The sequence below is a fragment of the Gouania willdenowi genome, chromosome 8 (assembly GCF_900634775.1).
Source record: "Gouania willdenowi chromosome 8, fGouWil2.1, whole genome shotgun sequence".
Taxonomy (NCBI): Eukaryota; Metazoa; Chordata; class Actinopteri; order Blenniiformes; family Gobiesocidae; genus Gouania; species Gouania willdenowi.
In genome coordinates this window covers 31,157,288-31,169,701 of record NC_041051.1, presented here as the reverse complement: position 1 = coordinate 31,169,701, position 12,414 = coordinate 31,157,288, and the positions used below count along the sequence as shown (strand labels likewise).

Here is a 12,414-nt window from a genome sequence, read left to right as displayed (position 1 = left end):
AGCAAAAATATGGCAAGAAGAAGTGATGAAAATAGGTTAAGTTGCAGAAAAAGGGGAAAAAAAATAAGCAAAATGGGCTCAAATTGTTTAAAAACATGTTCTTAGTTTCTTGAAGGCATCTGGCGACCCCCTCCCAGTGTCTTGCGACCCCAAGCTTGAGAACCCCTGCTCTACATATTTGAATAAATACATGATTTTAAGTGAAACTTTTCCTTGTGTTTGGATAAATCTTTTTCTCCACACATCAGACTAAGTAGATTATTCTAGACGTCACAACAGCTTCATTCCCCAAACTTCCCAAATGTTCTCTCGCTCCCATCCGTCACTGCAGCTGTTTCCGGATGAGGCATCCGGAGGTGGTTCCGATCCAGAACGCGGGGAAAACCTTCTCCTGGAGCTTGACCTTGAACTTGTGGATGAGTCGCACCGACTGCTCTCCTCCTTCCTCCTCCAGCAGGAGGAACTTGATGATTCCGGCCGGTTGGTCCACGTACACGCCCATGGTGGAGGTGGAGGGCATGTGCACGTCCACGTTCTCCCCGTTGTGCCACACCTGGTAGCAGGTGCCGCCCCAGCCCGCGCCCCACGACGCTGCGTTCTCGCCCAGGCCGCACACCCCGTCCTGGACCTTCCTGGGGGCGCTCTCGCACACCACCCCGATCACCACCCAGCCCTCGAAGTCCACCTCCCAGTAGCCCCTTTGGCCCAGCAGACCCTCCTTACACAACACCTGGGTGGAAACCAGAACAACACAACATGGAATGTGTCAAACTCATTTTAGTTCAGGGACCAAATACGGAGCAGTTTGACCTCAAAAGGGCCACAGATTTAACGCTGGAAAATTAGTTATTTTAACATTATTGTGCCCTAATTTCTACGTATAAATAAAATACGAAATATGCAAGAAACCAGGCAATAAGTGACAGATATCAGTCCCAACAGGATCTTCACTTTAAATTTCTTAGATTTTTTAACCAATTTCTATCAAATGAAGGTTAATATGTCAAAATTTGAGGAAAATTGAAGAATTTTGAGGGGTTTTTTTAAAGGTTTGATATTATAAATGATGCAATAATGTGATATAATTAAGCACCAACTGTGAGCCCCTGCACTCCCTGTTTTATTTACACAATGATTCATGTTTTCTCTGTCATGTTTACTTTCTACCACGGGCCGAATTGGATGCTCCGAAGGGCCGGATTTGGTCCCCGGGCCATGACTTTGACACATGGACACACTTTATTGAAAATAAATTAATCATTTACTAATTATTTCCCACAAAATGTGCTTTTGCCTCATGTCAGAGTTTCACAACATTTGGGGTCAAGACCCCATTTGGGGTCGCGAAACACACATTTCAAAACCTTTTTTGCACAGTTTTTTCCACTTTAAAGACATTTCCAGCACTTTTAAACCCTTTCCACCACTTTTCCACCTAATGTTAGGTATATATTGACCCATTATTGTCACTTTTCACCTCTTTTCACCATATTTAAAAATTATTTTTGCCAATTTAACCACATTCACAATTTGTCATGCCCATTATTTACCAGTTTAAACTAATTCTTCCAACATTGACACTTTGAATTCTTTTTTAACCACTCTAATTTGCAAATTTTAATAATTTTCGGTGTTTTTTTAAATGCCATTTCACCACCTTTTCCGCCATTTTTAATCCATTTTATATCTGATTAAAACAAGGATTTACATCTTAAAGATGACTTTTTTTTTTTTTTTTTTTTTAATCATTTCTTAGTCCAGTAACAAAAAATGATCGTACTGCCATCTTTGTCCTGTAACCTTGTGTGTGTGTGTGTGTGTGTGTGTACCTGTGGGGAGTGATCGTATCTCTCAGGTCTGTTGGGATAAGGACAAACTGCATCTGATGTTCGAGCCACTTTGGATCCACTTTCAGAGATCCACAGCAGCTTCTGAGCAGTTTTATCATCCAGAGAGAGAGACATCCAGTCTGAGAACAGATAAGGAGATTATTCACTTACTGTATATATACAGTATATATATATTAATCCTGACTCCAAAAAAGCATTATGCTCATCAACAAACGCAGGCTCAACAAGCGAAGACAGCAGGGATTAGAGATGGATTTATGTCATTTTGTGGGTTTTTTGGAGTATTTAGTGCATTTTTAAAGTAATTTTTCTCTTTTTTTGTGGAGTCTTTTGTCCATTTGTAAAGTCATTTGTGTATATTTGTCATCATTTTTTTTGTTTGTTTTTAGAGTCATTTTTGTGGTCATTTTGTGTTTTTCAGAGTCATTTGTAAAATGTTTTTGTGTAGTCTTTCATAAATTTGTAAGTCATTTGTGTGTTTTATTGTTGTGATGTCTTTGTGTTTTTGGAGTGTTTATGTAATTGTTGTCATTTTGTCTATATTTGTCTGTTTTGGAGTCATTTGTGTGTTATTTGGACTCATTTTGACTTTTTGTTGTGGTTTTGCGTGTTTTTGGAATTGGTATGAAGCATAAAGCAGAGCTGGATGGATGGATGTAGAGATGGATGGATGCAGGAACAGTTGGATGTAGAGATGGTGAAACTCACGTTTCATGAAGTCTGCTCTGGTTGTTGGCTCAGGGATGTTGGGCTCGTACGGCGGCAACTTCACTAAACACATGGAGACACAAACCTTTTGGTTTCAAACTACACACATTACATATACTGGTACATATACTGGTCATATATATGGTATATATACTGGTCATATATATGGTATATATACTGGTACATATATATGGTACATATACTGGTACATATATATGGTACATATACTGGTACATATACTGGTCATATACTGGTACATATACTGGTACATATATACTGGTACATATACTGGTACATATACTGGTACATATATACTGGTACATATACTGGTACATATATACTGGTACATATACTGGTCATATACTGGTACATATACTGGTACATATATATGGTACATATATATGGTACATATATATGGTTCATATACTGGTACATATACTGGTACATATATATGGTACATATACTGGTACATATATGGTACATACTGTATATATGGTACATATACTGGTACATATACTGGTACATATATATGGTACATATACTGGTACATATATATGGTACATATACTGGTACATATACTGGTACATATATATGGTACATATACTGGTACATATATATGGTACATATACTGGTACATATATATGGTACATATACTGGTACATATACTGGTACATATATATGGTACATATACTGGTACATATATATGGTACATATATATGGTACATATATATGGTACATATATATGGTTCATATACTGGTACATATACTGGTACATATATATGGCACATATACTGGTACATATATGGTACATATATATGGTACATATACTGGTACATATACTGGTACATATATATGGTACATATACTGGTACATATATATGGTACATATACTGGTACATATATATGGTACATATATATGGTACATATACTGGTCATATACTGGTACATATACTGGTACATATATATGGTACATATATATGGTACATATATATGGTTCATATACTGGTACATATACTGGTACATATATATGGTACATATACTGGTACATATACTGGTACATATATGGTACATACTGTATATATGGTACATATACTGGTCATATACTGGTACATATACTGGTACATATATATGGAACAAATACTGGTACATATTTTTTATTTTTTATTTATTCAGTTCATTTCCGACACGGTTGCATTCACAGAAATTCATTTGACATTCAGAGCAATCACATCATTTTTTTTTTTTTTTTTTTTGTTTTTGTCCTTTTTACATGCCGGAAAGGGCGACGGAAAAAAGCATTATGCTTATCTAGATCCGTCCCCTAATTTGAACACAGATAATTTTACATCCAACCTCGTTTCTGGTCATATACTGGTCATATACTGGTACATATACTGGTACATATATATGGTACATATACTGGTACATATATATGGTACATATACTGGTACATATACTGGTACATATATATGGAACATATACTGGTACATATACTGGTCATATACTGGTACATATATATGGAACATATACTGGTCATATACTGGTACATATACTGGTACATACTGTATATATGGAACATATACTGGTCATATACTGGTACATATATATGGTACATATACTGGTACATATACTGGTCATATACTGGTACATATATATGGAACATATACTGGTCATATACTGGTACATATATATGGTACATATACTGGTACATATACTGGTCATATACTGGTACATATACTGGTCAGGTGAAGCTTCGTGTTGTCTCACCTTCTGCCACGGTGCTGTTCTTTCTTCCTGTAGAAGAGAAAGGTGTCACTGCATTGCAGACGTAGAAGTTTCATCACTTAATCACTTTAATATGTGTTTATTTATCATTACAGTACATTATTTTTTAACAAATTCAAATTATTATTAATGACAATAATAATATTCATAATTGTATTTATTTTTGTTTAATATTTTTAAATTTGGTATTATTGTCATTGAACCAGATATCAATATTTACATCTACTTTTTATAAGTATTATAATTAAATAATCATATCTATACATTATTAATGTTGTATTTTTTTTTAATATACTTACTTTTTCTTCTATTATCATTGGACCAGATGTATAAAAAAAATGGCACATCTTCAATTATATTTTTTATCTAATATTTATATCTATCTATCCAATTTTTATTATTTATATTTTATTAATCTTGTTTGTTTGAAATGTTAATTGTGTTGAATATATTACAAGAAAAAGTGATGAAAATAGGTTAAAATATGGCAACTTTGGTGTAGTTGTATAAAAAGTGTAAAAATAAGGTAAAGATTGGCTCATATTGTTCTAAAAATATTCTTAAGTGTCTAAAAGGCGTCTGGCGCCCCCAAGCTTGAGAACCCCTGCTCTACAGAGTTCAATAAATGCATGATTTGAAGTGAAACTTTTCCTCATGTTTGGTTAAATCTTTGAAGTAAAGGATGAGTTGAATAGAACCCAGTGAGCCTCCTGTCAGTCACAGTCACAGTACACTGACTAACAGCATGTGTGGCTTCGCTCGCTCTGATTGATGAAGGTTCGCTTTTCCTCTGAAGGTTCACGTTTCAGGAGGAATTCAGAGAAGGACACACATCAGGAATGGATGGAGTCTAAGAATAATCTGTGACTGTGGTCAGTTTCAGCCTGGGCTCAGATTTCTCTTCTGCTCATCCTTCATTTGGTTCCATCACTGCATCATCCACCACATTTAGACAGAACATGACTTTACCTTGTAGGGAGGTAGTCGCTACTAAACTAAACATTCCTCAACCATTAGCACTGAAATATATAGGTTCAACATATGTCCAGATTTCTATTTTGGCAATATAGAAACGATAAATATATATATATATTTTTTTTTATTTAATAGTTTATTTTGTATTAAAATACTAATTTTAAGAGTCGCTGCTTTCTTTACTTCTCAGAATATCATGAAAAGCTCAGTTAAATGGATTTCTGAATGCGTTTTTACTCATTTCCTGAAAAAAGTTTCTTGAAAAAAAAGCATATCTCTATAAAAGCAAGGAGTGTGAGTGTGTGCGTGTGTGCGTGCGTGCGTGCGTGCGTGTGTGTGCGTGCGTGTGGTGGGCTCAAATATCTGCGGATCAGGATCAGACTAACCTGAGAGTTTCAACATGGCTGCTGCTTGGTTTAAGGGTGTGCAACGTTGGATTTGTTTGGCCCCAGCCCCATGCCCCACCTACTGAGTCAACAACGCAGTGATGATGTCATCAATCCTAGCTCTACAGTGATGATGTCATCAGTTAGAACATTTGGAACATTGGTCCAACCCTCTACATGGTTCTACCTCTACGGTGATGATGTCATTAGTCCTGCCTCTACAGTGATGATGTCATTAGTCCTGCCTCTACAGTGATGATGTCATTAGTCCTACCTCCACAGTGATGATGTCATCAGTCCTGCCTCTACAGTGATGACGTCCCACCATCAAACACAACCTCATTTGGCCATCCATGAAAAAGCTACTTACCCTCCCACTTTTCTATAGCGATACATACTTGCTACGAGCACTGCACTAGTTTAAGAAAAGAAGAACATTATAACAAACATGATAAAAAATAAAATAACAGAAGAAAAGAAAATCTGGGGTCACAACCTAAAAAAGGTTAGGAATCACTGGATTAGAGTGTCTTTAAAATGTGTCGATTTCACAACATAACACCACATGTTGTTGGACTCGTAGCATCCTGTTCATGTCTCTCCATATTGGGATGCTATAAGCACTAAAGCCTAGGGTCCCAAAGTGAGGTACGGGTACCCCCAGTTGTACACAAATTGTTAAAAGGGATACATGAATAAAAATAGAGCAGCAGTCAGGAGCCTCCATGCATTGCCATAAATGCCACATTGGCCTCTGTTAGACTGCCCTCTAGTGGTGACAGAGAAACAATCTCATCAAAAAAGTGCAAATATGATGAGAGCTACAGTGCTTTGCGCTAGCCAAACTTTGATGTCAAGATGTTGAAGCTCTTTGCCTCCACGTACTTGTGTGAAAGTGGATTTTCAGCTTTGACAAACATGAAAAGAAACGTGACTACTTGTAATTCATTACTTTCACCTCTGCTCACTTTCGCCCCCTGTTGGCAGAGGCAGACATTGTATTTCAACTGTAATAAACACTAATAAACGTGTCTAATATCCTAACCCTCCTTTGTCCCTCGCTGCTGTAATTAAAGTCTAAATATATCCTGTCAGGATTCAAAACAAAGACATCTATGACTCGGCTGATGCGCGATAATGTGATAATTGATTAGCTTGCAGGCTAATTCGTCCAAACCTTCGGTTCCTAATCCAACGCTCAGATCAGATGTGACTTTGGCCTTTGCTCAGAGTCCAGAAGGAAGCTTTGAATGTTTGGCAGGACAGATCAGGGATTGGGTTGAAGATTATTAATATGCCGTAGTGATTTCTAAAACCTCTGCTGATGGATCGTTTAGTCTGACTGGGCTGAGCTCCATCAAACTGGAAGCACTAGTGTTGGTTTAAACCACTTTACAGACAGCAAAACACGGCCAAATGCCAAAATACCAAAAATAAGTAAATAAAAAAAACAATATTTGTTATGTATTTAGGTTAAAAAAAAAAAAAATTATGTATTTATTTTCATTTATTATGAATTTTTTTTAATTCGTATTCATTTTTTAGACATATTTTTTTAATAACATGAATAAAAGTTTAAAAACTAAGAAAAGAAAGCTAAAATAGTGAAGGTTTCATCATAAAAAAAATTCATAATTTTTTTTTATCTCATTCAAAAAAGAATGCAGTGACATTGTTTTTTGAATAATTATTATTATTATTATTATTATTAATAATACAAATAATGATTATCTATGAAAGCAAGGAACTGTCTGTGTGCGTGCGTGTGTGTGTTTGTGGAGCAAATATCTCCCCGACGCGGTATCTGATCGACCTGAAACTTTGTCAACAGCTTCCAAATACCCAGACTGTGTGCATCCGTTATTTTGGAGTAATTCGGACAGAACCTTTTTTTTTTATTGTTGTGCAATCTCAGGTAAAGCACTGTTGGTCACCTGTTTTTAAGTGCTATATATTAATTACTTTCTTTCTTTTCTTTTATTCTTCAGTTTGTTCTTTTTACTAATGAAATTGAATAATGCAGAAAAAACAGAAGACTGACCTTGACCTTAAAGATGACCTTGAGAAAAGGTCTAGGTCACAAATTGAAAGGAAATGTTGTTCAATGGTACCAGTCTGAGTTATAGGGAAAAAAGTTTTTTCTTTTTGTGACGTCATGAACTTTGACCCCTACCGATCTTTTTACTGGTAGGACGTACAGCTTCAATCTAAATAAATAAAATACTCCACTTGAGATGAACTTTTCATAAATGTAAGCATCAAACATGTACGATAAATATTTGTAGAGATATGAAAAATCATGGTTTTTGACACTTGACGCGACCTTGACATTTATGAGATGACATACGTGTCATTAGTGCTGCATTAACAGCCTAGGAGGAGTTCCTGGACTAAAGAGTTGAAGAAGAAAAATAATAAAAAGAACTCCTATGAGAACAATGTATTTGGCAATTTTGAATTGCTTTCAGTTGGAATGGAATGAGGCGCGGTTTCTTCAAAACACGTCATGTCGTGTTTCAAGGCCTGAGGCCGTTGAGTCTGATGACTTTTATTTTGAAGCCTGAGGCTGTGCTGTTTAACAGCGCTTGTATTGACATGTGAGGCCGTTAGAGTTGACGGAGGTTTTGCTGAGTCATGAGTCCATTTGGTCTGACAAATGATGGGTTTTCCTGATACCTCACACTGAGACCAAAGGACGTCCTAAAATGTACATCGTAGCAAAGTTATTTTTTAAGCATTGGAAACTTTGAATCTGACTGATTACAAATGTCCTGTGGGGTTCCTCAGGGCTCTGTTCTTGGACCTCTTCTGTTTAGCCTATATATGCTTCCTTTAGGACAAATTTTACAGAACTGTAAGGTTGATTATCAGAGCTACGCAGATGACACACAACTATAGAGTACTAATGTCAGTGAGTATCTTGAATCTCGATCTTTAAAAGTTAAAGACCAAGTCCCAAACCTTGGTGTTCTGATTGACTCAGATCTTACGTTCAGCATCAGATCAAATCTATCACAAAAACATCTTCTACCTCCTAAAGAACATCTCCAGAGTGAAAGGTTTAATGACTCAGAAAGATCAGGAGAAACTGGTCCATGCTTTTATCTCCAGCAGACTGGACTATTGTAATGGTCTTCATCAAACATCTACAGCTGGTTCAGAACAAAGAGGTCAGAGCACATTAGTCCAGTTTTAAGGTTTTTACACTAGGTTTTGGTCCAGAATCCATCAGTGAGATGTTAGTCAGGTATGAACCCAGCAGGTCTCTCAGATCTATGGACACAGGTCAGATAGTGGAGCCCAGAGCTCACAGTAAACATGGTGATGCTGTTTTTAGTTGTTATGCTGCAAATAAGTGGAACAAACTGCAGCAGAGCAGAAGTCAGCATCCAATGTGAACATTTTTAAATCAAAGTTAAAGGCACTTTTTTTCTCTACTGTGAATAACATTTTTTTATCATATTATTGTTGAATAGAATGTTTTTACTGCTAATTTTAAATGTTTTACTGCTAATTTTAAATGTTTCACTGCTAAGTTTAATTGATTTTTAAGCTGTTGAATGTTTTCTGTTGCACTTTTTAATAATGTAAAGCATTAAATTGATTTAATTGTGTATGAAATGCACAACACAAATAAATGTGCCTTGCCAACAACAAACTGTGTTTTGTCTCTTGTTAGGCATGTCTTTTAATAAATGTTTATTAAACGTACAACAGTTTAACCATTTGTGTTCTTTTCACCTAAAAAAAAACCTTCTCATTCTCAAACCATGGATTCTTTCCAATACTATATTTTAATCACTCTTTTATGTAAAATAGATTTTTTTGATTCCTTCTGTTTAAAAAAAAACACACATTTAGTTGGACTTTAAACTATTTAAACTATCAGCATCTTTTTAAACAAAGGTTTATAATGAAATCCTATGAAGTGAATTGTCCTTTACGGGCACCTGTAGGGACACAGTGGAGGATCTTACCTGCTTTCTTAGGCACAGGCATGATGATGATGATGATGATGATGATGATGAGGTCTTGAGCTTCAGACGAGGGTCGAGATGTGATTGTGTTGTGCTCCCGAGGGTCCCTCTTATAACTTTCCAGAGGGTGGGTTGGGGGTTGGTAAAGATGGAGGCCTGTCCTTCCTGTTACATGAACCTGTTCATCCTCTTTTCTAGGGATCAGGTTGATGAAGAGCAGAAAAACACCCGGGATATCCCGAGTATGTCTACTTATTTCACCGCACATGGGTCGAGCATGTGCACACACACACACACACACACACACACATACACACACCCATGCTCATGGTCGTCTATACCAGTGGTTCTCGAACTTTTTAGGCTCAAGTACCCCCTTTCTCTAACTTTTGACTCTAACTCTTTTTCTCTACTGTGTATGACTGAGAGGGAGATTTATGGTCATGTTGTTGATGTAATGTGTTTGTTGATGATTTTAATTGATTTTACTGATGATTTTAAATGTTCTTATTGATTTTTAAGCTGTTGAATGTTTTCTGTTACACTTTTTGATCCTGTAAAGCACATTGCGTTGCCTTGTCTATTGCATTTTGCTCAGAATTCTGTGAAAAACCAACTATAGATCATAATGATGGAATGAATGAGTAATTACACATATTTTAAAGCATCTCATTTTGTAAATAAGTGGAAATAAACAGTATCTAGTGCCTCCTGAATAGATTTATTTCTGTAGGTAATATTTAGTATGATTATCATTTTTTAATAATTGTAAAAACCCTATATTTTTAATGCTGTCATTTGTTAATTTCTCTCTCTCTCGCTCTCTCTCTCTCTCTACCCCCGAAGTACAATCACGTACCCCCATTTGAGAGACACTGGTCTATACCCATGTCTAATGATGTAGCTAAGCTCTGATTGAAAAGTGCATGATTATGGCTCCCGAAATACGTGGCGACTGTGTGCTAGCTTCTGCTGCTGGGCTTGTTTTCCTGGTGGTGAACAAATTGATTTCAGTGTTTAAAAAGGCAGCAGCCGCTCTGCAGGGAGCTGTCATCGTTTCCAGAAGTCATCCGTCAAACTCTCACCACTTCGTCAGAGCACACGGGGTCGGGGCTCAAACTGTTGCTGTGGTCACGTCCAAAATAACAGCCTGAGTCGGGTCCACGTCACTGCTTTTTAACAGTTTTATTCCAGATGCTTTCAGACCAGGAATGTACAGAGAAAAAGCTGATCATCTAAACTCTTTGATTAGGCCTCTTTGCATCCAGACAGGTCGCTCCTTTTTGATTTAAATCATAAAACTGTAAACAAGTGAAGGCTAGCGACAAACATCTACACACACCTGCTCCACCTCACTGCTCTACGTAGGCATACGAGTCATTTCACGGCTTCCTTCTGTCAGAGTTGGTTTAGCGAGAAGAATTCCAGTGGAGTTTGATGGATCCATGTTCAGGCCTGGACTACTGATGCAGAATTTCCTGTTGTGGTCAAAGCGATAGAAACGCCTACACGGATGATGTATTGACTATCAGCAGATCCATCCATCCATCCATCATCCATCCATCCATCCATCCATCTTCTACCACTTATCCGTAGTCGGGTTGCGGGGGCAGCATCCTTAGCAGGGAGACCCAAACATCCCTCTCCCAGTCACTTCTTCCACCTCTACCTGGGCTTCCCAAGGCGTGACCCAAAGCTCATGACCATAGGTGAAGGTAGGAACGTAGATCAACCTGTAACTCCAGAGATTCACATTTCAGTTCAGCTCCTTCTTCACCACGGTGCAGACAACGCACCAATCCGCCTGTCAATCTCTCGCTCCATCCTTCCCTCCCTCGTGAACAAGACCCTGAGGAACTTGAACTCCTCCACTTGGGGCAGGACTTCATCCCAAACCCGGAGAAGGCACTCCACCTTTTCCTGGTTGAGAACCATGGACTCAGACTTGAAAATGCGGATTCTCATCCTGGCCACTTCACACTCGGCTGTGAACCAATCCAGTGAAAGTAGAAGGTCACGTCATGATGGAACCAACAGGACCACATCATTTGCAAAATGCGGTGATGCAATCCGGAGGCCCCCCAAACTGGACCCCTTCAACACCCTGACTGCCCATAAAAGTTGTGAACAGAATCTCTGACAAAGAGCCTGGACGAGTCCAACCTCACTGGAAACAACTCTGACTCACTGCCAGCGATGTCGTACAGGAGCCATGTTTGCTGTTTTTTTGTTTATTCTTTAGGGATGTCTCGATACAACTTATTCACTTCTGATACGATACCGATCTCGGACCGATACAATATCAGCATGAATCATACATAGCTATATTACTTATTTTCTATTGTGGAATATTAGAAAAGGCTTGATCAAGTGATGTTACTCAAACAAAGAACCATAGTCAACAATTCAAGTTCACTTCAGTTATTTTTTACAGTCAGTATATGGTGGGAACAACTGTGGGCGGGGCCAAAAACAACAAAAACTTATCGGAGCGCTCATATCGGATATTTTAGATGCAGTCCGATAAAATCCTATAATAATTCCTGACTGATATGGGACCAATATTTAATATCAATATCGGATTGAGTAATTTTGTAAATTTTCTTGTCCCTATTGTGTATTTTTCTGTAATGTTTTATGTTTTTGGGAGTCATTTTGTGTATTTTTGCTGGTTTTATGTATATTATTCTGTTATGTAGTGTGTCTTTATTGTCATTTTGTGTATTTTTGTAGT

General features: G+C 37.4%; 1 protein-coding gene across 1 annotated transcript; it reads right to left on the bottom strand.

Moving 5' to 3' along the window:
* Positions 1-224: 224 nt before the first annotated feature.
* LOC114468972 (tripartite motif-containing protein 16) lies at positions 225-9,948 on the bottom strand. The gene is made up of 5 exons (XM_028456159.1): positions 9,681-9,948; positions 4,325-4,351; positions 2,559-2,621; positions 1,830-1,969; positions 225-730 (listed from the first exon to the last, which is right to left on the bottom strand). Exons 1-5 carry the CDS (start codon positions 9,946-9,948, stop codon positions 323-325), a joined length of 906 nt encoding a protein of 301 aa, XP_028311960.1. The 3' UTR covers positions 225-322.
* Positions 9,949-12,414: the final 2,466 nt, after the last annotated feature.